Source organism: Sinocyclocheilus rhinocerous, unplaced genomic scaffold (assembly GCF_001515625.1).
Source record: "Sinocyclocheilus rhinocerous isolate Xijiao unplaced genomic scaffold, SAMN03320098_v1.1 scaffold789, whole genome shotgun sequence".
Taxonomy (NCBI): Eukaryota; Metazoa; Chordata; class Actinopteri; order Cypriniformes; family Cyprinidae; genus Sinocyclocheilus; species Sinocyclocheilus rhinocerous.
The window spans coordinates 1878649-1906442 of NW_015667306.1; the positions used below are offsets into that span (position 1 = coordinate 1878649).

Here is a 27794-nt window from a genome sequence, read left to right on the forward strand (position 1 = left end):
ATTGGCACAGAAAATACTACAGAAATACTGGCAGTTCCAGGTTCACACCTGTATAAGTCTCAAGTTTGAGAACTTTTAAAAGCCCATCCTCTCCTCCACAGGCGATGAAACCCTGGTATTTGTTCCAAGAAACACACTTTAAAACCGTATTGTTTGGAATCGCAATCTGAGGACACACAACAAAGCCAACAGCCCTGATAAACAAGTCGTACACAAAGAAACAGCTGTCATTATCTTTACAAAAAAGCGCCTTAAAAAAAAACTTAAAATTACTGATGGCAAATCAGAAAAATAAACCCGCGTTCAATCGGAGAAAAATATTAATATAGCAGTAATATTGTTATAATGCTAGCAGTAATACGGTTATTATATCACGATTACCTTCTTACTTAAATAACGTTAAACATCTTTGCTTTAGCTTAGCTTGCTAGCCTGCCTCAGCGTTTATGAACCAATTTTTTCGTTTTTTAGGGGGATGCTAAATGGAGTTCTTTGGTCCCGATGACTTTTTTTTATTTCAGCGTTGTCTTCTTTTAAATGAACTGTTTAATAAATCCGTTCTTCAAGGCATTTGAATTTTCGGTGTATGTTCCATGCATGTACGTACGCTGCTGTAAAACGGTTTGGTTAACTTTACAGATCTTCTTTATGCACCAAGAGCTTGTAACACTCCAAAGAGAAAGGAAAATTTGAAATCGCATCATACGATCCCTTTAATACAACACTAGTGTATATGCTAATATCATGCTAATGCTAGGCTAATTTCGTTTGCACCATCACAATTTCCAGCTATATAGACTTGGAGTAGAGGCATTTCAGAGGACTTACGGGGAAGAAATTAAAGGTATCCTTTAATTATTTAGCTGAAACGTTTTTAAAAAATGACATTACATTCGATTTATACTATATTTGCTTCATTCAACAAGAAATGTCACACAATCATACTCAAAACATGAAAAGCTAAACAATTTTGATTGTAGATGGGCCAAAACACACAATTAACTAGATGGGGTTTAAATGGTGTCTTGTACTTTGTGAAAGCATTCTCTTTTTTGAAAGTATTGATAAATATTATCATAAAGATCACATCAACAATAATAATGTTGAACATACTCTTGTTTATTGTTTGTATCCAGTGTTTATACAATCATTAATCACATAACAGATTAAATTTGACAAGCTACAAATATAAAGTCAGGCAAACTGCAATTAAAAATACAATTTGTCATTAAATCAGAAATCCTTGCTCAAGAATTGCATTGTCTACTATAGAAGATGTGTAATGTGTAATGTGCACAGTGCTGCAGTAAGTACATATATGAGTTTAAGAAATAGTGTCCTCTTGTCCTGATTTCCTTCACAGTTATGGCACAAGTCTTTGAAACAAGTGAAGAATACGATATGCTTCCCTGTAGATAATAAATGTATAACCAAGCAGTGAAGACTGGATTTTTCCTCCAGTGTCTTGACTTTTAAAAGCAGTCTATCTGTTTCACGGCGGTGGAGTTCCGAACAGAATAACGTGCAGTTAATGTTGGGATGTGGCCCTGGGGAGCTTGGAAATGTGGGAAGAGGATAGGGGAGGGAGAGGAGTCACAGAGATTTCTGATTACCTGACAAGTTGGGGCCGGAAAGGCTACACTTAGCCCATTAAAGATTTTCCAGCGTGACATTTGAGAGCAGCTGCCGCACCATGCGCCACCTTGCCATTTCTCCATTTGCTGGGCATCAATTTAGAGAGAGAAAGAGAGAGAGAAAGGGAGAGAAAGAAAGAGCAAACGAGAGAAAGAGAGGCCACCAGGCAGACACGGGCACAAATGGATTTCATTCACCAAGGTGAACTGTACTTGGCTGATAAATGCACTTCCTTGAATGTCAGCAAATGTCATTTGTGAAGCCTTTTACTGTTGCTTTAATAGCTTCCCCAAACTTACAAAGAAATCAAAATAGAATGACAGAGAGAGTGAGAGAAGGGAGAGAGATAGAGAGGGTTTGGCTGTTGTCACTTCCACATGATTAAGCAATAAGACATTTGAGAAGTCCCAACAAGAAAGTGGTTGAACTTGCTGGATAATGCCTCCACGATTAAACGTTAGATTGTGAGTTTCTTGCTTTGAACTGAAGCTTTGGACAACAGCTTGGTAAAACCCAGATAAATCCAATTACTAATAGATCAGCTTTGGTTTTAAGAACGTTCAGCAATACAACAGATGTCATTCTATGTCATTTCATTTTTAAAACAGCAAGAAGAAAAGGGTTGTCATTACTATTTAAAAAAATATGTTTATCAGCATGGTACATATCTTCCTTAATTTATAAACAACATATATCGACTCTCAAAATTTCAACTGTAGAATTTATATACCCCTTTTTAAAAAAAAATAAATAAAAAGTCAATAAAGATTATTTTAAAATAACAAGGTTTGATAGTATCTAGAATTAATTCCACTACATAAATAAGAATTTATAAATCTGTCTGTGGCTCTTTATTTTGATTTAGGAAGCCTGTGCAACCTCATTCTGGCCCAATCCACAAAGGCGGCCCACATGGCTGTGATAATCCCCATTTCCAGTAGTTGCTAAGGTTACAAATTACCTTTGGTACTCTTAACCGGCTCCTCTGTGACACTCTACTAATCCTTTTATGGAATTTCATTTAGGATTTATACTTTAGATACAGGATTACACAGCACTACATTTTGTTATTGTTCACATTTGTCCAGTGGAGTCATGTAGCACATTCCAGCCTCATTAATTTACAGCTCAGGTTATAGTCACAGAATTTCAGTGTCATGGGCATGAATGTTATGGGCAGTGTCATGGGCATGAATTAATATTTCACTATATTTTATTTAGAAATATCTATTCTATTACAGAGAAGTTTGAAAAGTTACCTCACACTGAAAAATCCAAAATAGCCACTATTAATAAAATGTCATTGTCATATGCTTTTCCATCCTCTTTTATACAATTATGCAATAAACAAGCAATCTGGGACCTTAACAGGGTTTCTAAGGGACACTATGACCTAGGTAGGTAGTGATAGGCCATTTACTGTAGACTGGACCATATATATACACTATAGGTTTGGGGTCAGTAAGATTTTTTAATGTTTTTGAAAGAAGTATTTTACACCAAGGCTGCGTGTATTTGATCAAAAATTATGTCAAAAACAATAATATTCTAATATATATATATATATATATATATATATATATTACAATTTAAAATATCATTTGTCTTTTCATTTTTATTTTTTTATTTTTTCTTTAATGACAAAGTTGAATTTTCAGCAGCTATTACTTCAGTCTTCAGTGTTACATGATCTTTAAATCATTCTAATATGCTGATTTGGTGCTCAAGAAACTATTCTTTTTATTATTAATACTAGTTGAAAATGGTTGCGCTGTTTAATGAAATGTGGCAAGTATGGAATTGTTTGTTTTTTTCGGGATTCTTTGATGAACAAAGTTTGAAGAACAACATTTATTTGAAATAAAAATCTTCTGTAACAATATAAATGTATTTAATGGTGTTTTGATCAATTTAATGTGTGCCTGAGGAATAAAAGTATCACTTTTTTCTAAAACAATAAATAAATAAAATACTCCCTCCAGTATTATCCCAAAGTGTTCTTAATAAAAAGAGATTTACATAAGTTGCACAATAGTATAACATAAGTTGCACAACAGTATTAGGATTTTCAGGTTGTGTTACATGTTACACCACCTGATAGAGAGAGATGAGGAGAATGGAAAAGTGGAAGAGAGAGAGAGATGTGAGCTCTAATCATGTTCAACTTGTTTGTCATGATCTGCTGCTAAACAGATCTAATGAGGCTAATGGAGGCAATATCAACACATGCAAACACAAACACAGAGAGAGAGAGAGAGAAAAAAAACGAAAAAGTTCTAAGACCCTCAAGTCATGTTCTGGAATACAGAGGACATAACAATATTTTTCCCTCCCCTTTATTTCATACACTCACAGTCGTACTCACATACACTCTCACACTCACACAGCTAGCAGCTCAGTCATCCAAGTAGTGACAGGCTGACAAACAATGTTATTGTTCTGATGGGTCAAATACTGCAAGCTCCTCAGTAATATGAACCATAGCATTCAAAGACGACATAGATAACTCAGTGCAATGTAGAGAATGTTTTTTACTAAGTAGGAAAGGAGAACATGTATGCCATAATTTCAACGATCATGAAATATACTAGGCCTACTTTACAAAATTAAAAGTCAGTGTTTACATCAACATATAACAACAACAATAGACAATTTGTCTTTTTTTTGCGTTGTTTTATTCATTCAGAAGTACACAATCACCCATAAGATCACAGCATTGTTTTAAATTAATCGTCCATTATCATACATTATCACAACCCAATCCACGTTTTAAAACACATTTACTTTCATATGAAAGGGTTATTGATAAATTAAGTTAAATACTGGGGAGACTGAGCAAATATATTTTTCGCACAATAGCAGGTTACTCGGAAACAGGCAGAAGGCATTTCTGGGTTAGGCCTAATGCAGACAAAAATAGCCAAAGACAAAGAATTCACTTTAGTTCGAGGACGAGTGTTTGCTTTCACAACGACAAGACCAAACCGTGCAGTTTATGACGTCGCAATATTATGTGTGTTCCTGTTTTGGTCACTGTTGTAAACCTATAAAAACAAACAGGGGTACGAGCCGGCCGTTAGCGCAGCGCTGATGGGCAGGACACCTCCTCCTTTAGGAAGGAAAGGGATTTGCGGAGAGAGCAAACAAAGATATCAACAGTTTCTTTAACCCCACCGTGAACCACAGACCTGTAGGACAATATGATAGGACAACCTCCCAATAACTTCCCATTACCTCTGCGCGACATTTTGCCTTTAGATTCACCTTGTCTGATTGCGCGCGCATACTATTTGTCTCACAATCTGAACCCTTGCAATAAGGCCTAAACTAAACTATAATCAAATGTATACTTATAGATGGTTGCTGTTGTTTCGGCAAAAGAGACTACCCATAAAATTCAATTATTTAGATTTTATTTAGATGGGGTTTTGTTCTCCCTTTGTATTTCTCAGTCCCTATCAGGGAATTACAGGTCATAAATCAATAACAAAGTCGTAGGCTATTTGAGAAAATGGTCTGTGACGAAGAATCAGCGGTGGATGTGATGATGAAGATCGAGGGCAGGCTACAGGTTACAGCTGTCAGTTATTAATCTTTCATTTGGGCACGGGATAATGCGTCCCGCACTGGTCTCAATCATTCACTCATAAACATTTTTAAGACGTTTTGACATCTGCTCGGGTATCTCCTAATCATTTAGTTAAGTGATCTAATAAAAAAATGCTAGATGGTTGCTGTTGTTTCGGCAAAAGAGACTACCCATAAAATTCAAAAACCTAGAGAATTATTTAGATGTTTATTTAGATGGGGTTTTGTTCTCCCTTTGTATTTCTCAGTCCCTATCAGGGAATTACAGGTCATAAATCAATAACAAAGTCGTAGGCTATTTGAGAAAATGGTCTGTGACGAAGAATCAGCGGTGGATGTGATGATGAAGATCGAGGGCAGGCTACAGGTTACAGCTGTCAGTTATTAATCTTTCATTTGGGCACGGGATAATGCGTCGCGCACTGGTCTCAATCATTCACTCATAAACATTTTTAAGACGTTTTGACATCTGCTCGGGTATCTCCTAATCATTTAGTTAAGTGATCTAATAAAAAAATGCACATGCGTTAATTTGTAAAAAAAAAAAAACAGTGAACAGCAAGTGAATAAATACTTTAAACAGGCGCTATAAAAGAATGTTTCAGTACATATGCCTCTAATTGCATTTGTTGTGGAAATGCTGAGTTTTTCCTAGTCAACTCTAATAACCACACTCTGAATGTGTAAGTGGTTGCTATCTAAACAAGAGGGAAACATCATCATTAGGTGCCATGGACAGTTTTTCAAAGGAAATAATTCATTGTGAATTGAAGACACCAGTCATACAAATAAGACACTGATTAGATAGATAAACACCTGGCTGAAGCCTTCTTACAAGCTTTCCTTCATAACATTATGAATCATATACATTCACGTAAATTAGCCAAATTAATTCTATTTACAGAAATGTGCAACTTTTATGAAGATACATTTTTTGGTCGGACAATAGCTTACATATAGGCTATAAAGGTTACATTTATAGGCGTGAAACAGAGTTTAATGACAAACATAACTAAATTGTGCAATTTTACAAAACCTCTTCAAATAACATTAAGTGAAATATAATAGCAATTTTGCAGAATGTTATAAGTGATATAAATTTAAAAAGTAAACAACTAGACCAGAAATGGCCTCTTTGATCTTCCTCGTTGATCTGTCTATATCAATAGTCTACATGCATAATACAATAACCCCTACCCCCACCCAACCCACTGTTAACCCCCTGCTTTATCCAGCATCACTTAGAGTTTTTTTTTTTTTTGACTTTAGCTTTTCGTTAGAGTCTAGATCTACCTGTTGATGTTTGGCGCGTCTCCTCAAAGTAGCTCCTTGTACCTGTCACAGCGATGTAGTGTATTGCATTTTCTGTAGCATTCCGGACATCCTCTATTGATCTCTGTGGTCAAACTCTTCTTTAGACAGAAATCCTATTCGACAGATGCTTTTCACCCACAAATAACAAGTTCTAGATTCTACACTTTCAGTCACTGCCAAGTTAATGCCAAGAAATCATAAGTAGGCCTAAAAAGCTCAGTATTCACCTCCTTGACTTAAACTGCAGCCAAGGTAAGTTAATATTTCAACTGTTAAAATTAAATGAAAAGTTAAACATTTTATTATAAATATCAAGGAATTGTCCTAGCAAGGGCAGAGCAAGATTTAGACAATGACCAATCAGTAATAAATAATTTGCATTGGTTGCATATACATGTCATCTGTAAGACTTTAACTTCTGCGTAATGACTTTTGATGAACTTTTTTCTTTCTCAAGTGAGTTGGAATAACTGTAAGTTGATATCAGAGATAAGCTCTTTTAATACAACATGTTTACCAAAGGACTTCCTGGTAACCTTTACAAATGAGTGCCTTTGTAGGTCAGCACAGGTCATGCAGACACACTAAGTCGATGTTTTTAGATTTATTGTTTAACAAGCCTGTATGCATTAATGATGAAACAGTTTTAATGATACAATGATCAAATACATGGGAATATACAGTTAAACCATAATTTATTCAGACACCTTCAACATTTCACACATTATCACAGTTTATTCGCTATAGTTTAGAAAATGGTAATAAAATATGATAAGAACTAAACTGTGTACTAAACAGATAACACTTGAGCAAAACATGGTCAGGTCAAAGTGTCTGAATAATTTTTGGTTATTTATTTATTTATTTTTATTCAATTTTACTGATTTTTTATCGATTTGAAGAATCTTTTGGTATAATGTCACAGTTTACTTTATTTTGCTATCCTCACTTACACAAATAAACTATAGTGTCCTGCACCCACTAGTAAAAAAAATATCAAAAATGATATATGGTGTCTGAATAATTTTCAGTTTGACTGTATATAACCTGATAAATGTTCAATACAGAATTTAAGAACCAACACCCTTATTAATCACATCAATCGAATACCAATACATAAACTAAAACATTCAAATGTGTCTCTTGTCCAAATCCAAAAAAAAAAAAAAAAAAAACTGATGTGAGCAAAACAAAATGCAATTGTTATTTATCATTCTCGAGCAACAATCACTGTCATTCTCGATAACAGGAACAAAAACACGTCAAGCTACAATAGCAGGGCTTGTCCCATTTAAATATGCTGGTTTCACTCGTGTAATTTTTCAGTCACTTGACTCCCTGTCAAATGAAGGACGAGGAAAAGGCTTGTGTTAAACACAGCAGGTTGCATTTTGCATTATTAAGCACTGTGTTCACTGAAATTCGCTTAAATGTGAACAAATAAGCCGCGAATAATAATAAAACAAACAAACAAAATTAAGGTTGCAGGAACTCATAACTAATGACTAAAATAATTATTACTATATCCAATGCACGTAAATTATTTAAAAAAAATAAATAAATATCTTGCCTACCTACATAATTAGGTGTGACATCATATAGGCAGAAGTAATAAAACGCATCCATTGTGGTACCTACATTTAATAAGCCAAGCAGATTCAAAATACAGCCGAGGTTACGACCCTGAGCAGAGCGAATAGAAAGGGGCATTTGCGCCCCGTTACGACGGCCCCACAACGCTGCAAGCTGCACTTGTCTCGCTTGATTCACGGAGTGGAGAGCAACGTCCCGGCAGAGGATGACAACATCACAAGCGAGAATCTGGGAATATGGCTCTGAGTGGTACTGAACGATGTTTTTTGATTATTCTACCGCCTTCGCTTTATAATCTGCATCTTGGTGTCTTTTACGAAGCCCAAAACACTCGTAAGAACTTGACCAACTCTCTGGTGAGTCTCTTGGAACAATGAGCTATTTTAAAAATAAGTAATATCATTCAAACTCACATGATGCAAAGATGTCCACTTTTGTGCAAGCAACACAGACCTCATAGCCACATTTAAATCAAGTCCATTTTGGATGGTACTGTTGCAGTATAGCACTAGAAAACAGCCTGTATCAGCCTATTTATAACTAGATGAAACCAGGGAAAATAGCGCAAAGCACAGACGAAAGAGACGTGACATAAAAGGAAAAAAGAGTGAGCAATGAATCAAAATCGATGGAACCACGTCAAATTTTACAACCCATTAGTTAGTTTAAGAAAAGAGAAAAACAGAAAGACTCAAACCACACTGCTTCCGAGAAGAGGTCTCTTGGTAGAACTGTTTCTGCAGCCGTCACCTGGAGATCGATTTCCTGTTTGGCAATGTGTAATGACCTAAGTGGACGTAAAAAATAAAAAATAAAAAATAAAAACAGAATAAAAGTGTAAAATGAAATAAACCCTTTAACCGGAGAAGGCATTGTCCCGTGCCCTTTCCTACTCAAACACTTGCAAGTCCCTGACTCACCACACAATGCACAAAATTACTCATGTATGTTAACCGCATAGTTGCCAACATTGGTGAGAGTATGGGAGGACACATTTTCGTGTGATAAGAAGTGAGAGTAAGTTTGAATAGAGAGAGCAAAGAAATGGTTTGCTTACCTTCTCATACGACCGAACTCTTCTCAATGATCTATATGGCTCTCAGAGCTCCTCAGAGAGTGAACGCCGAAATTACATGTTAAGTTTCAAACCCCTGATGTCACTTCACTCAAAAATACTGAAACTATTATAGAAACACAGGCTTAAATAATATTATGTTCTGCGAAATAATCCACTGTCTATTGCATTCTTATTTCATAGTCCTCGTCAGTAAATAAACAAAGACGGAGCTAAACATTCATCAGTATTGAGGACCTTGCCTCCTGCTGATTTTGGCACAGAACAGAGCAATGAAAGCTAGGGGATAAACAGACGATTAAACCAGGTGAATGAACTTATTTGGGGATGCTAATGACTTGCTTAACGAAAACAAAGACTATGTTAAACAAAGTGAATTTGCACAACTTGCCACGTTTTTTTCTGTTTTAAGCCATTTCCACTATTACGTGCGAGTACTTTTTGCAAATCATCTTTTAACCGTGACATGCAAACACTGATGTCACCAAAATGTAATTATTTTAAGCATTTTAGAGAGCAAGGCCTTTATCGTTTGCCAGAATAAATAACTTTTCTAAATGTAAAAAAGCTTGACCAAATGATTTTAAAATACGGTCAACAATGAAATAACAGGTTATTTCCAGTCCAAAAATCTTTCCAAAGGAACCACTTCAAGTGCCTCTTGGAATTACTTCACTTAAGTTTCCTGAGACAGGAGAACAAACAGATTTGATCCTGGTGACACAACATGACCCAGTACATATATTAAGATCTCTTCCCCGCCCCTCATTTTGCTAAGCACACACGAGCTTGCACTACATTTAGCTATATGTAAATCTTATAATAATAATAAAGTAACCGGAGTAGGAAATAAAAAAAGTTAATACAAATAAATTGTATTATCCCATTTGCATGAATAATAATTTGAAAAGATGGAATTGAATATCTGAAAGAGACATACGAGTTCTGAATCCCTGAACATTTCTGGAAAATGCATTAAATTATTTCAGCATTAGCTTAGAGAAAGTCTGGATGCTGCGTCTCATTATGCCTCCTGGACTCGTACATTTTTGACACAAGCACTGTCTAAATATAGGCTAACGCAGCACAAACTCTTTGATGCAGACCAAGAAACCCAAACCAACACGCCATTGGAAGCCGAATCTCGTGACATAAAGATGATGTCCTTCATTCTCGTGAAACGGGCTTTCTAATTTTAACGATCTGCAGTCGTGCACAATATTGGTATATAGCCTATCTGTAACTGAAAAAAGAGAAAAGTTTGTTTAAATAAAATAAAATATGCATCAGTGATCACGTGCTTTCCTCAATATGCATGGGCAATGGGCCAGTGTTCGGTCTCTGAGCATAGTAAAGCATCAGCGGAGCAACAGAGATGCGCGTCCACTATAAACGGTTGTCTCTGTGTGCGAGTAGTAGTCAATTCGTACCGATATGCGAACTAAGTTAAAAAACGATCCTGGAGTTTTCAGCGTATACACAGCGAACAAAATGATCTTTTTAAATATAAAATTCAATAGGCTACTTGTTTTTACGGCTACTGTATTTGTAGGTTAAGAGTGCCGGCGCAACATATCTTCTCCAGCTTCATACGAGGCTAACGAATGAAATAGCCTATCTGTGTATCCTGTCGCAGATTCCGTTTTAGCGCTTCATTTAAATTCCCGTGTCCGTGACTGTCATCCCGAGACCCCACCCCTGCCTTCTCTCCCTACATATCTTCTTAACTTTAACGAGCCTCGTTAAGATCACAATAATATTCCACCCACTAATTGCTCATTCCATTCAACAAACAGGCGAGACTCTGCTTCGACTTCACGCGAGTCAAGGGAGGGAGGGTGCTGTTGAGATTGGAGTTCCTGATAACCCCCCGTGCGTGCAGCCGAAGTGGTGAAAGCCTCTACGTACTGGCTAATGATTGGCACGCTTGACAGTGATTGGCAGGGCTGCCATGACAACCCTACAACGACACCAAGAAGACCAATAGAAAAGCGAAACAAAATATTTCAATGCTACACTCACGGTGGATTTAGGGGGAGATATTATGAGGCTGGTGTCATTAGGCGATAGCTATTGAATCATTCAATCCGAATTCGTCGTTCTTTTTTCCTTCGCAAATTTCATTCTCTCTCAGGTCATTTCCATGGTTTTCAGATCGCCTTTAGAGCTTTATCCCTCTCATTTCTTCCTGCCAAACTTTGCTGATCGCCCTTTGCTCTTGGCGAGCAGTGCGCCCAGCACCAGGTCTCCCGAAGACTTGTCAATGTTTCAGCTACCGACCCTAAACTTCTCTCCGGAGCAAGTGGCCAGCGTCTGCGAGACGCTGGAGGAGACCGGGGACATAGAGCGGCTGGGTCGCTTCCTATGGTCGCTTCCAGTTGCACCGGGTGCTTGCGAGGCGATCAACAAGCATGAATCCATCCTACGTGCCCGGGCTGTGGTTGCCTTTCACACGGGCAATTTTCGTGATCTCTATCACATTCTGGAGAACCACAAGTTTACCAAGGACTCGCATGGTAAACTACAAGCGATGTGGCTTGAAGCTCACTATCAGGAGGCCGAGAAATTACGCGGGCGTCCCCTAGGACCGGTTGATAAGTACAGGGTGCGAAAGAAGTTTCCCCTGCCTAGAACCATCTGGGACGGTGAGCAGAAGACGCATTGTTTCAAAGAGCGGACGCGAAGTCTGTTACGGGAGTGGTACCTTCAGGACCCATACCCAAACCCCAGCAAGAAAAGGGAACTGGCTCAAGCCACTGGACTCACTCCTACACAGGTCGGAAATTGGTTTAAAAACCGGAGACAACGAGACAGGGCAGCGGCAGCAAAAAACAGGTCAGTCACGTTGTGTATGTTTAACTTTCAATGGAAATGTTCGCTTTAAGTGTTTAATCATTAGTACTAAATATATACTGATAAATGAATTGTTGTGAAATATGTGAACACAAGGTAGAAAGTACTGCAGTAAAAACAGAATCAAATAGATTTTAGAGACGAGGGAGCGAGAACGACGACATTTTATTTGTGCCATGTGTAAGTTGTTTAGAAAGTATCAACCAGAATATAAAAGCAAGTAGATAAAACATACCTGTATAATTTTTATTAACGTGTGAAAAAAATGATGCAAATAGAAAAGGTTCTCCTGATTCATTGATGAAATCTGAAATAGCAAAAAGAACATGTAATCAAATGTGTATGCTTCACAGCAAAGCTATTGTGTTCTGTTTACACGGTTACAAAATCTAGTATTTTTATCGTCTTTACACATCAAGTATTTAAAATATTCAGTCATTCCAACTGATGGATATAGCGATAATACAAAATATGAATAAAGTCTAAAAAGTAATGTAAGTAGGCCTATAGCATTTCTCTGTTGCTATATTTGGAAAAGTAAAATCTACCGAAATTAACTGTCTATTCAAAGTAATTCTAGTTTATCACTAACATTCTTAGACATTTTTACATGACATTGTAAATACAGATAGTTGTAAACTACTGTGCGGACAAACATGCATTGAGAAATAAATCATTATAGGCTACAAATTATTGTAAGGGTTAGTGTTTGCTATATTTGACATCTTGCAAATTATTAGGCTAATTGTTTCACTTCCCAGTGTACTTCGTAATTATATTACAGATAACACGGCGTAAATTTGTTAGTGAGTGGTGTTTCAGATGTTGTCAAATTATTTTTCCTCCTAAACGCTAAGTGCTACTGTGTCTAGGGAATGAGAAAACACTTTGACTGGTGTAACTGATTTATATTATTTAATGGATAAATCTACAAATGGCACTTGACTGGATGATTACAAATCGGTAAACAAACAAGAACTATGACATTTTGGTTACGCAGCATACTAAAACTGACATCTTTAACTAATGACATTTGAACATATCAAAATACAAATAAATACAATAACTAATTGTATCATTACTAGATATCATGAGAAGTCAATAAAATCTCGACGATAAACATATGCTAATATTTTGGTATGTAGACTTAATCATGTAGCCGCAAAGCTTTATGTAATCGTATGTAAAATAAATAAATAAACAGCTGTAGCATTTATTTTACTATGTAACCAAATGTTATTTTTATCTATTGTATGTATATTATATATTTTTACCTATATCGTTTTAAAGAACTATGTTTAAAATAGCATAATAATTACGTGAAAATGGAGGCGCGTTTTTCAGTGAACATGGCCTACGACTTTTATACTCTTAACAGCATACCGCTCTCTCACTTTTCTGCTATAGGCTCCAGCATCAAGCAATAGGGCAGAATGGCATGCGGTCCCTTTCAGAATCCGGCTGCACCCCACGCAGTTCGGCGGAGTCGCCATCAACTGCGGCTAGTCCAACGACCAGTGTCTCGAGTATGACAGAGCGAGTCGACACGGGCACGTCAATTCTTTCAGTAACGTCAAGTGACTCGGAATGCGACGTATGATACGCAAAAGAGAAATATATACAGGAAAAAGGACCTGAATAAACTTTATTAATTATCGGGGAAGATGAAAAAGGACCAATTGATATTACTATTATAAAAAGAAAAACAAAAGCACGCCTTTTTTTCAAGCGCTTTCATTGGACCCCACACCTTCCCCCACCCCATCACTTGCATGATATATATACATATATATATCTAAATATATATATATTTTTTTTTTCTTTTTATATATGGAGAAATGCCCCACGTTTATTATGTCTACCAGGACCACCGTGAAGAGGGAATTACCAGAAACCGGTGTCCATCAACTTTTTTCTGTTTTAGTCCGAGTGACGACGAGCAGCCAGGATGCAATCTTCTTTTCCTTTATGTTCATCAGACAATCATTTGAGTCGTAAGCACCTTTTTACTACACTTCTGTCACTGCCTGTGTGGGGTACTGGTCAAATGTGGAACTGAATCGTTATGACTGTGTCAGATTTTTATTTTTATTTCCAGATTTTATATTGAATTATGTATATCTTAAATAATGCGATCATTCTCCCAGTCTGTAATATATGTGTAGAAATAAGTGTAAATAATATTGCTATACCCATTCTCTTTTATATCCCTGTTCACTTTTCTTGCCATGGTGTCCCTACATAAACTATTCGTCAAAACGTAACTATTAAGTGCTCTAGGCGTTTTGTTTCTCTGTTTTATGCCATGAAAAGAACGCTAGTGACCATGAATTATCAGTCGAGATTAATGCAAAAGACAAAATATTGGATATCATCATCGACTGACCAAGTCTATTTCATGTTTCCAGTCCAGCGCTTATAATTCAATGTTACTTTCTTGCGTGTTTCTGTTAATGTATACGTTTCTAAACTGAAAATACAGTATTCAATTTTGTTATAAAACTGTATTATGTGTGTCATTTCCACAAAAAAAAAAAAATCTAATTTCCACACAACAACATTTAAAACGTTTTCTCCCCAGTTTGGAGAGCATTAAATAAGTGGATCACTAGTGTAACATATGCACCAAAATTCTTTATCAAACAATTTGTAGTACAGAAACGTTTTTAAACAAAATTCGCTGCGACGGTGAACATTCGTATTCTTTTTTGTTAATAGTCAGTGGCTAAGGTACACAATGCAAAACTTAAGTGAAGGCACCATTAAATTGACTAATCATGGAGGACTCCTCCCCTGGCCCAGTGTCCCGTTGTAGTCAACGAAACGGCGTTTTTTTTCCCAAAATGTAGCTATGCTAGAAGAAAGCTCCCTCTGGGCGAGTAACCCTAACTCGCATGCACAAACAGAAACCCGTACTTGATATAGAAGTTTTGTTTGTTTGGTTTTTTTTCAGCGCACTTTAACAAACACAAACAGTTTACTGACGTAAAATATATTATGGGTAAAGGTTATCCTATGAATGGAGAATACCTATTTACTCAACAATATAATGTTGGAAGTCTACATAATATGAAGCTGACTCGTTCGTGCGTCTCCGATTTTGCTCACTTCTAATTTAGTTGCCAAAAATAGAGGAAAGGCTTGAAGATGTGACAAATAGCTTAATCAACTTGTTTAATTTGTCGATGTAACGAAGATTATTATTAAAGAGGAGTTTAGATATTTGTAACAAGATAGATGACTAAATCTTTTTTTAATTAAAAACTCCCTTGTTTTATAAGAGCAACCATAAATTGTTTATATAGCTATTTAGTTTGCCCATTGTGATCTCTCTCCATTCATGTGTATCAGTTTTACGACAGATAACTTAAAGACTAGACGAAACGTTTAGCTCTCACAACCGGCAATGCTAAATAAGGCTGCGTTTATTATTTATTATTTCTCTCACGTTCATAATTCTAGGCTATAGGGTGCATTGTGTATGTCTTGTACGTCCTCTCAAGTCTGAATCTCCGCGATCATAAGGGAATACCCATTGATCCTAATGACACTTAATTAAATGCGCTAAAATAAAGAACCATTTGATTTGTATTCATTGGTAGTTGATCGCGAGGGACTACTTTTTACCTCTCAAGTTCATCTGCGGTGGACAGATATGGACTATCACTGGCTGATGGAGTTCTCCAATCACTTCACACTGATCTTTATCAATCTATCCTCTCAGGCTACATTAATTTATCGGCAGATATTTGTCTCAAATATGTTTAGGACAGATAAAGTAGTTATGAGAAGAGCAGTTTTCTTTTAAACAGTAATATCAATATAGCTATTTGTGAATAAAATAAACAGGTGGCAATCAGCCCTTTAATAATTTGGGTGTGTTGGAAGAAATTAATTTACCAGAATCGCCTATTGCATATTGGCTTTTTAGATATCACATAAACATTGCATTAAAAAAAACGATAATTTAACAGAAACATCTTGAAAATGTGTCGCGACTACAGACGATATAGGCTACTTTTCGCAGAATTGCAAAGAGACTGCCCTCTCTTGCTGTATATATAAAGATTCATATGGCTTATTTAGTGTCTAATAATTCAGTTACACAGTTGATTTTCCCCCCTCAGGTGTTCTTGCAATGTGAATAGCCTACACGAAGTAGGCTACAAAATATAGCCTACGTGACAACGTCAACATAACATTTTCATACACATCCAGTCTCTAAGCCTATGTGTAGCCTACTATTATAACTGGCGAGGGTGTCAAAAAGGCAGAATAGATTATTTGTACTGTTCCCATAACCTTAGTCGCACAGAGACAAATGAATGCAATTGGACCGCAGACGGCAATAAGAAAAGATTGTACAGCCCTGTTTTTTCTCTGATTTCATCGGTTAACTGAACACAACTTTTCTATTCGTGTGTATTCATGCAGTTCTCAATGAGCGTCAGTTCCCTCTGACCCGGCATAGCCTGTCAGTGCAACCACTCTTGGCAAGACTGGGTCTTTTCCCTCCCGAAACAGCCCCCTTCTCACAAATAAGAACAGAACAAGGTACGTGAAGCTGGATTCCAAACCGTGAATTAATAGGCTATTGCGACTGTGGCAAGCTGTGCTTTAGCAGAAGATAGGCTATGGACGACAACAGTCGGATCCGCTAAATGTCTAAAAATAAATAAATAAGTAAATAAACAAACATCAACCAAACAAATATTTAAAATGTAAATTAATTATTCAGATCATTAATTAATTTTTTATTATACACATTTAATGATGTTAAATTTATGTTATAAAGTATTTTTATTGCTCATGTTATCCCATAATGGGGTAAAAAAAAATTTTTTTTAAATAAATAAATAAATAAAATACATAGTAGTTTCAAATAACGTAAAATGCCACACACAAAAAAACAGTACTTTCGGTAATTTCCATCCTCACTGTAGATCTTTAGCTGCTTCTGAAATAATGTTAGGCTATATTTTAAAAGATTCATTATTAGAACTTCTCACATCTGAAATGTTACATCACTTCATTAGACCTATTATATTTTACCTGGCGTATTGTTGAGACCTTGTCAATTCTATAGGCTACTGTTTTGGCTACTCGTCTTTCCTTTTATTCGACATGGTTCTAAACTGTAATAAGAGCAATACCTTGATCTGAAAACTACTTGCCTTTGGAGAGTGTTTTTTGATAGACATAGTACACGAATCACCAAAGACGTTTATTTGATAAAGTCGATTAACAATTCAATTACAAATTTCATAAAAATATGTGACTGCATTCATTTTGAAAGGTGTACCGCGAGTGTTGTTCTCGACCCAGCAGCCTGTGATGAGGTGTTCTGGCAAGCAGGATTAAAAACTGTAATTCTATTACAGAGTAATTTAGAGGTCACAAGACGCTATGATACAGGATCAGCAGTAAGATCAGAGTGCAAGAGCCCATCTGAAGGTTAATTCGGATGAGATCCTATGAACTGTGGAAAACTAGAAATATTCTGATTTTGTTTCACCACAACACCTTGTAAAGCTACAGAAGTCTGAAAACCAAAGTCTCTCCCGAAACATTCTCACAGGTGGGTGGGTGATGAGCGAGCATACATGCGTCTCTTATAGGCCTACTGGAGACAACATCCTGCGAGCACCTGCATTCACTTTCCAACTCAAATTAAAACGAGAAACGCAACTGATATCAGTACGTCATATGACAAAATAAATAAATAAATAAAATGTAAACTCTAAATAACTGTTTTTAAATAGCCTATACACTTTAGTAGTAATGCAGTAGGCTAAAATACATATTACATTATTAATTTGTAATGCAATTTGTTACCAAAAAGATTTGTTACCACACTTGGCGTATTGAAGTGTATTAATTAGCCCATAATAATAACTAATGCGGCCTTTACCATAGAATCTAACAAATTTTCAGCTCTAACGGGCACCAGCATAGCCCTGTGTGATTCGATGAAGAAAGACAATTTATACAAAACGGCTATGATATATGTGCACATAAAGACAATAAGTCGATAAGATAGGCCTATGACAAATACAAAACAGATATCCACAACAAAAACAATAAAAGAAGAGTTTGTGTTGTGAGTCTATGTTGACAAGTCGAGGCCAAAAGAGGGGATAGGAAGAGAGAAATGTTAGTCTCATATTTTATACATCTGAACAATACGCTAAGCTCCAAGAACCGTGCCCTGCCCCAGCTCTTCGCTCTCCCGTGTTCTACTGGCCCGCCTCGACTCTGCCTCCTCAATTAGCGCCGCTCCTACTGGAGCCCCGCTGCGCGCCAGAGCTCGACCTCACAGCCTCCAATAGTCCTAACCGCCTCCTACGGCGATTCCGCTCAACAATCATGAAACCATTTAGCAATTGACTCATTCTGTAAATAATCTTTGACGCACTAACAAAGACGCCATTCGAGAGGAGTGTATTAGCATGAAAGCATTTAAACAGATGTCGTGTTAGTTGCTGGTGTCTTGGTTGCACATCATTTAGATTAACTACAGCTGGTGTTTTTTTACCAGTCATTCTCCAGAGGATTTTAAAAAAGCAAATATATTCATATCTTTCTTTTTACTATAAAAGCCACAGAACTAAAATGTAATATCCATAACTAATTTACAGACACGTGCCATGCTAAAAAGTCTATTAAATTAATACATGAAGACATACTGTAGGCCTCCAGAGAGTGCAAGGACTTATTTTACAGATCTTTATAAGTAGACCTATCAGTATATCAGAATACAGTTGAACTTTTTAGCATATTTATTTTAATTTTATTTTACAAATTATTGGAGGAACAAAATATAAAATATTTGTTCATATAAAGTTTGGTAAACACAATAACTTTATATAACTGCATACTTTCAAAACGAGTTTAAAGTGCTGCATAGCCTACTGAATCATGAAAGCAAAAGATGTTCACCTCTGCTTTAAACAATAGAATGGATTACACATAATATGTATAATATGTATCACAAACCAGATCCAATCCCAACCTTGTTCAAGTGGACGAAAGCGCCTCTCGTATGTGCCGTATGTGCTCGTAGGCAAGTTACTCCATCTTGTGGAGAAAGGTTGGAAGCGCCCCTTTACACTATTGGGGCTTAAATCTGTGATGGAAGACACATATTTATTCAAAACCGTACATTGCATTTGTCCAGTTCACACGAACATAAAATTAAGACTAGGCCTTATAGATAAACGGAAAAATCTACGAAATATATTTGAATTTCAAACCAGTTATTTTAAATTATTTTGGAGCTCAAACCGGGGTAGCTCTAAAAAGACATTTCTAAGAACACTTTATTTTTTGTTTCAGTTAAGATGTTCAGCTTTGGGTCGTGCCTCTTTCCACTTTATGCCCATCACCGGGAGATGACGCTGCGCAAGCCCTCTGCGAACACATCAATAATTAATCATTTGAAAGTCAAATGATGTTTTAACACTGAACTGTATTTCCATTTTTGCTAGATCACAGAGTTGGGACAGCTCGGAATGTAATGGAATCCCGGCTCCCTTAATTTTTCACCACTGATACCCAGACTTTTGAGGACTTAATGTAAAAATCTAATGGGCCTCGCTGGAGCGCATGTCTTTGGAAGTTAAACTACAAGGAAAGTGTTGACGAACCATTCTGATAATGTACACTACAGTAAAACACTCGTAGCCTACCTATAGGACTTTTCTTGGAGGTTGGGCTTTAAATGATCGTGTAACACTGTCTCTGTGTCTCGTTGCCTTTCAATTTTAAAACAGTGTCAGTTACACTATTTAAAAAGTTAAAGTTAAAAAAAGGAATAAAAACAGGTAGTCGTCGCAGTTACAACTGCTACACATCAATCATTAGTATTCTTTAGGTATCTTTCGTATCCATTTAATTTTGTAATTTGTATCAACACATACGCCTACATACATTTCTTATTTAACAAGGGCGAACTTCTACACCCGGTCACGTTACACTTTCAGTCAGTCACTTAGGCCACCTACTGGACAAACGTGCGAATCAAACATTCAAGAAAACCAGTTAAACACACTCGCTGGGTATGGCTGGGTATCAACTTGAGTACGTTTAATTGACTAATTAAAATCAGTGCAAGGCTACAGATAATATAACAGCTCTATAATGTTATTATAGGATACATGTAAAAGTACCATTACCTGGCATGCATGTGGTTTGTTAAATAAAACAGATTAGTGACTTAAAATTGACTTCAAATCGAATTTCTAAACGCATCCAAGTGGGTTAGAATGGGACTTAGGCCTTGCTTTTAATAATGTAGGCTATAAGTATTAATACACTTAAGTTAGGACTATTATAGTATCCCCATGTTTGTGTTCAAATGAAAAACAAATGAGACCCTGCACATTTTATTCATCCACTGGTAGCTAGGCCATCATAACTTGCCGCGGATATGTGGCTGCGAAAAAGAAAGGGTCTAACTCTACCAGTCTGGACCATCATCATGCAGATTTAGTTCCATCCCTGTTTTAACACACCTGCCTGTATTTTTCTTGAAAACCTTAATAAGCTTGTTCAGATGTGTATTTGGTGTTTGTAATTGACTGACACCTATGACTGGCAAATAAGGTTCACAGTGTTGCCAGTGCGGAATGGACCAGCGTGCGAATTATTTCAGGGGTGGACAAAATTAAAATCAATCAGAGCTTGAAATCAGGGCCATGCAGAGACCTTCGAGGGGCAGGTGCTCAAAGTATAAAAGGGGCACATGGAACACGGCTTTTAATAGGACTGTGCTCCTTGCTGATATGTGTATCGAAATGGATGCTTCTGTATTGATACAGCAGCAAATGCCGTGACGCAGTTTTGAAAAAGAAACACAGAACAGAAAAGACCATTTTAAGTTTAAAAGTTAAATCATTTTTCTCGGCACCTCTTAATTACTCTGTAATTATAACTGAATTATATTATTGATATTATTATTATTATTATTATTATTATTATTATTATTATTATTATTATTATTATTATTATTATTATTATTATTATTATTATTATTATTATTATTATTATTATTATTATTATTATTATTATTATTATTATTATTATTGAGTTTACAGGGTATGGTGTTTTGCTGTTGTAAACACTACTGTTGCTGTTGTAGAAAAATATTTCTGTCTTATTTAAAACCCGCTGCGCGCCAGAGCTCGACCTCACAGCCTCCAATAGTCCTAACCGCCTCCTACGGCGATTCCGCTCAACAATCATGAAACCATTTAGCAATTGACTCATTCCGTAAATAATCTTTGACGCACTAACAAAGACGCCATTTGAGAGGAGTGTATTAGCATGAAAGCATTTAAACAGATGTCGTGTTAGTTGCTGGTGTCTTGGTTGCACATCATTTAGATTAACTACAGCTGGTGTTTTTTTACCAGTCATTCTCCAGAGGATTTTAAAAAAGCAAATATATTCATATCTTTCTTTTTACTATAAAAGCCACAGAACTAAAATGTAATATCCATAACTAATTTACAGACACGTGCCATGCTAAAAAGTCTATTAAATTAATACATGAAGACATACTGTAGGCCTCCAGAGAGTGCAAGGACTTATTTTACAGATCTTTATAAGTAGACCTATCAGTATATCAGAATACAGTTGAACTTTTTAGCATATTTATTTTAATTTTATTTTACAAATTATTGGAGGAACAAAATATAAAATATTTGTTCATATAAAGTTTGGTAAACACAATAACTTTATATAACTGCATACTTTCAAAACGAGTTTAAAGTGCTGCATAGCCTACTGAATCATGAAAGCAAAAGATGTTCACCTCTGCTTTAAACAATAGAATGGATTACACATAATATGTATGAATGCAGTCACAAACCAGATCCAATCTCAACCTTGTTCAAGTGGACGAAAGCGCCTCTCGTATGTGCTCGTTGATCTCGTAGGCAAGTTACTCCATCTTGTGGAGAAAGGTTGGAAGCGCCCCTTTACACTATTGGGGCTTAAATCTGTGATGGAAGACACATATTTATTCAAAACCGTACATTGCATTTGTCCAGTTCACACGAACATAAAATTAAGACTAGGCCTTATAGATAAACGGAAAAATCTACGAAATATATTTGAATTTCAAACCAGTTATTTTAAATTATTTTGGAGCTCAAACCGGGGTAGCTCTAAAAAGACATTTCTAAGAACACTTTATTTTTTGTTTCAGTTAAGATGTTCAGCTTTGGGTCGTGCCTCTTTCCACTTTATGCCCATCACCGGGAGATGACGCTGCGCAAGCCCTCTGCGAACACATCAATAATTAATCATTTGAAAGTCAAATGATGTTTTAACACTGAACTGTATTTCCATTTTTGCTAGATCACAGAGTTGGGACAGCTCGGAATGTAATGGAATCCCGGCTCCCTTAATTTTTCACCACTGATACCCAGACTTTTGAGGACTTAATGTAAAAATCTAATGGGCCTCGCTGGAGCGCATGTCTTTGGAAGTTAAACTACAAGGAAAGTGTTGACGAACCATTCTGATAATGTACACTACAGTAAAACACTCGTAGCCTACCTATAGGACTTTTCTTGGAGGTTGGGCTTTAAATGATCGTGTAACACTGTCTCTGTGTCTCGTTGCCTTTCAATTTTAAAACAGTGTCAGTTACACTATTTAAAAAGTTAAAGTTAAAAAAAGGAATAAAAACAGGTAGTCGTCGCAGTTACAACTGCTACACATCAATCATTAGTATTCTTTAGGTATCTTTCGTATCCATTTAATTTTGTAATTTGTATCAACACATACGCCTACATACATTTCTTATTTAACAAGGGCGAACTTCTACACCCGGTCACGTTACACTTTCAGTCAGTCACTTAGGCCACCTACTGGACAAACGTGCGAATCAAACATTCAAGAAAACCAGTTAAACACACTCGCTGGGTATGGCTGGGTATCAACTTGAGTACGTTTAATTGACTAATTAAAATCAGTGCAAGGCTACAGATAATATAACAGCTCTATAATGTTATTATAGGATACATGTAAAAGTACCATTACCTGGCATGCATGTGGTTTGTTAAATAAAACAGATTAGTGACTTAAAATTGACTTCAAATCGAATTTCTAAACGCATCCAAGTGGGTTAGAATGGGACTTAGGCCTTGCTTTTAATAATGTAGGCTATAAGTATTAATACACTTAAGTTAGGACTATTATAGTATCCCCATGTTTGTGTTCAAATGAAAAACAAATGAGACCCTGCACATTTTATTCATCCACTGGTAGCTAGGCCATCATAACTTGCCGCGGATATGTGGCTGCGAAAAAGAAAGGGTCTAACTCTACCAGTCTGGACCATCATCATGCAGATTTAGTTCCATCCCTGTTTTAACACACCTGCCTGTATTTTTCTTGAAAACCTTAATAAGCTTGTTCAGATGTGTATTTGGTGTTTGTAATTGACTGACACCTATGACTGGCAAATAAGGTTCACAGTGTTGCCAGTGCGGAATGGACCAGCGTGCGAATTATTTCAGGGGTGGACAAAATTAAAATCAATCAGAGCTTGAAATCAGGGCCATGCAGAGACCTTCGAGGGGCAGGTGCTCAAAGTATAAAAGGGGCACATGGAACACGGCTTTTAATAGGACTGTGCTCCTTGCTGATATGTGTATCGAAATGGATGCTTCTGTATTGATACAGCAGCAAATGCCGTGACGCAGTTTTGAAAAAGAAACACAGAACAGAAAAGACCATTTTAAGTTTAAAAGTTAAATCATTTTTCTCGGCACCTCTTAATTACTCTGTAATTATAACTGAATTATATTATTGATATTATTATTATTATTATTATTATTATTGAGTTTACAGGGTATGGTGTTTTGCTGTTGTAAACACTACTGTTGCTGTTGTAGAAAAATATTTCTGTCTTATTTAAAATAGAATTCTATTCTAATCCTGTTCTGAATTTATTCATTTTTTCAATGATAACAATAATAAAAGCAGGACTGATAAGTATAATTCGGAGGGTGATAAAATCAGTATAAGCCTGTTTTGCCAGAGTTGTGATAATTATTTTTAAGGCACTCTAGTTTTTAAAATAAATACTGTAATAATAATAGTTCAAAGTATGAATAGTTTTTAGTCAGATAACATAAAAAAGACAAGACCCCTCGACGCCCTTTAAACTTTTCCCAATCAAACAGCAAGAACGAAAGAGAACAGGCACCTTTGTTTATATTGCTAGCTGCATTTTAATATTTAATAAATATTTAATTCTAATAAAATGTAAATTCCTCCCTCACTTTATTGGGGCATGTGTGTTCACCTAGAGGTTTCTAGATTTAAATCTAGATTTAAATTCAAAGAGACAGTATCCATAGTCTATGCATGACCTGACGTTTTATTCTGTTCAAAATGACAAGATGTGAACATCAGGAGTGCTGAACACTCTCATGCAGTGTATGTTTCATTCATACTGAAAGCCGGAGGGTGCTCTTGCACAGAAAGTCCAAAACAGACTCTAATTTACCACGGGCAGGAAATCCCTAATATGGACAAAATCATCGGGTTTTGCTAGCTGAGCTGAATAAAAAGTAGAAACTTCCACAGACAGCAATAAAAACAACAGCTGTGCATGCTCTCTTCACGTCCTTCTTGTAAAATAATAATAATTTAATAATATAAGTAAAAAAGCACACTGCTCCGCTGAGAACTCCACTTACCGGCAGCAGCTGCAGACAATGAAGGCATCTGAAGGTGAGGGATCATCCTGGATGAGATCATCAGGAGAAAGATCATTATGTGGATCATTTTATTTACGGCTAAATTATTATTCATTAATTTTGCTAATAGTTACATTGGGCAGGCCTTCACAAAAAGGCATTTAATTACAAAAAAAAAATTGGCACTTTGGGCATCAAGTGGAAAAGGGGCAGGCGCTCAAGCACCCACCGACCACCAGTTGGTGGTGGCAAGTCTCAATAAGTGATTTATAGAATCATTCATTTAACAGATTCTTTCAAACCGACTGAATCATTCATAAATGAAGCAAGTGACTGCCTTGATGAATGGGTCATTGAATCATTGACTCACTCAATTGATTCTCACTCACTCGCTCACTCACTGATTCGTTCCAAAACGCTGAACCAAACACCACTCTGTGTTGCTGATAGACGCTTTGTTTGGAGCTATGTTCAAAAATAGTCTAAAATTTACACAATGTTATGTATACAAATGGTCAATTATATAAACTTGTTTATTGAACTGTTGTATAAAATAAATATATACATTTTTCAATCATGCTGAAATTCAGGAAAATACCAGTCTTGCTCGTGTGATATTGCTTAATTATTATAGGTATGGTTATAAACACACAAACAAAACAAGTATGGTTAAATTAATATCTTACATTTTGGGGGCATTTTGCACAAGTCATGACGCTATTTTAGGTAAGACTAGCTTGCTTATGGCGTTAAAAGTTGGACAAAACAGCACAAGCGCATGAACACAGCACAGTGACAAAGCTGGCATTTAAAATGTAAACCTGAAGAAATGGTCAATTCCAAACTCGAGCACAAAAAATATTGTAGTGTACACACATCAACAGGCTGATAGGACAAATAACAAAACCGCGAGTCCTATAGAATTACAACTAATCAATCCCACATGTGTGAGTAGCTAATATGCGCGCGCAGAACTAAACACGCGCGAGCTGAACCTTATACACACTTATACTCACAATAATAATGATAAATGCTGACCAATACTTAATTATTGAACTTTTTTAATGAAAATAACGTTTTAGTAAAACAAGCAAAAAAATTTTTTTTTTGTCATATGACATAGTTATGCATGAATAATTGAATATACACTAGCTAGACAAATGCAGCCAATGTGAATACATGTGTGTGTGTGCACTTGGATGGGTTAAATGCAGTGCACAAATTCCATTTTTGGAATGAGAGTCTCAAGAATGGGACAACTTGGCTACACGTTTTTCACGTTCACTTTCATATACAAATCAACAACACATGAAACAAAGCTTTATTCAAACTTATTGTTCTAACAATAATGTATTTACAACCTACTGCCATCTCAACGCAGCTCTGCCAATTCTGTAGCTTTATTTTGATGAAGCAGCTGACCACCTTCACCTGTCCACTTTGCCGTCCATCACGTTTCTCATTGCTGCAGTCAGATTGAAATTTGACTTGAGGCTATCCTAGCCTGAGAACACCCATCTGCCTCATCAGCCCATACAGAGAGCCTGTACAGAACCCTGTGCAGGCTCGTTTCAAAAACAAGCACTCCTGTGCACTAAGCATAGTAGAATGAGCCTTTGGCATGCTGAAAACATGCTGGCGCTGTTTTCTAAGGCCTTAGAGGTGAGCCCTGCCTTTTGTGATCGAGGTTGTTGCGTGCTGCGCTGTGCTTCACAATCTCGCTTTTATCAATGGGGACATCGTTGAACCAGAGGACGAGGAAGACCATGATGATGGCCCATTGAACCCCACAACCTTGAGGCAAGAGTGTGGGAGTGTGGGGGAGTTGTGGCCTAATGGTTAGAGCGTCGACCTTGTAACCTGAAATTTGCGGGTTAGAGTCTCAGGTCCAGCAGGAATTGATGGTGGGGGGGAGTGATTAACCAGTGCTCTCTTCCACCCTCAATACCACGACTGAGGTGAGACCCTTGAGCAAGGCACCGAACCCCCACCTGCTCCCTGAGCGCCGCAGCAATATGGCTGCCCACTGCTCCGGGTGTGTGCTCATGGTGTGTGTGTGTGTGTGCACTTGGATGGGTTAAATGCAGAGGACAAATTCCGAGTATGGGTCACCATACCTGGCCACACGTCACTTCACAATTTTTTTATTTTATTTTAATTATTAAACCACTGAAGTGGTAAGCAGAAGGTTGCTGGTTCGATCTTCGCAGCCATCACCACCAGTGTTTTCTTGAGCAAGGTACTTTACTCCAGGTTGTGCCAGGGGTAATTGATTGGGTCATTGGGGGTCCCTGTAATAAGATTACTGTAAGTTGCTTTGGATAAAAGGGACAGTTAAAGTCATTGTCCAGCTCAGTTCAGCTCTCTTCCAATAGTGTCTGTGCAGTCAAGTCAACAGTGTTGCGAGAAATTGTGTCCCCAACTAAGCAAGCCAAAGGCGACAGTGTCAAGGAACCAAAATGCCATCGGTGACAGAAATTGAGAAAAAAAACCTTGGGAGAAACCAGGCTCAGTCGGGGGGCCAGTTCTCCTCTGGCCAGACGAAACCAGCATGGTGTGGTTTAATTCCAGGCTATAAAGCACATCAGATTGAGCAGAGGACTTGTCTGGTTCTTGTGGTCTTGTGCCGATGGCCGACGAGGTCTTTACAGGGGATCTGTCTCTAGGGTTCATCTAGTTGGTCTCCGCTGACATTCAGGGCTGTAGAGGTCGTCTCTAGGTGCTAATCCACCATCTGGTCTGGATACAGACTGGATCCAAGTGACTGCAGTGACCATCTGATCTGGATAAGGACTGGATCTGGGTGGCTATGGTGACCTCGGAATTGAATAAAACAGACTAATATGAGCGTTGATGCCATTCTTCTTATGATGTAACAAGTACATTGGGTGTTATGGGAGGTGTTCCCGGTTCCGGTTGACCTAATTAACGCAGCCTAACCATTCTTTAATGGATTTGAATTATAGAAAAGTGATAGTGTGTTATGTGTATGCCAGGTTAAAGAGATGGGTCTTTAATCT

The 27794-nt window shown here is 36.9% G+C and overlaps 1 protein-coding gene and 1 long non-coding RNA gene across 2 annotated transcripts; one reads left to right on the forward strand and one right to left on the reverse strand.

Moving 5' to 3' along the window:
* The first annotated feature begins 11047 nt into the window (after window positions 1–11047).
* LOC107733790 (homeobox protein SIX3) lies at window positions 11048–13752 on the forward strand. The gene is made up of 2 exons (XM_016545587.1): window positions 11048–12040; window positions 13466–13752. The coding sequence occupies exons 1-2, from the start codon at window positions 11349–11351 to the stop codon at window positions 13656–13658; spliced, it is 885 nt and encodes a 294-aa protein (XP_016401073.1). The 5' UTR covers window positions 11048–11348; the 3' UTR covers window positions 13659–13752.
* Window positions 13753–18218: 4466 nt separating this feature from the next.
* On the reverse strand, window positions 18219–21614 carry LOC107733714 (uncharacterized). The gene is made up of 2 exons (XR_001639011.1): window positions 21246–21614; window positions 18219–18370 (listed from the first exon to the last, which is right to left on the reverse strand). It is a non-coding gene; the product is annotated as an uncharacterized LOC107733714 (long non-coding RNA).
* Between the last annotated feature and the right edge of the window lie 6180 nt (window positions 21615–27794).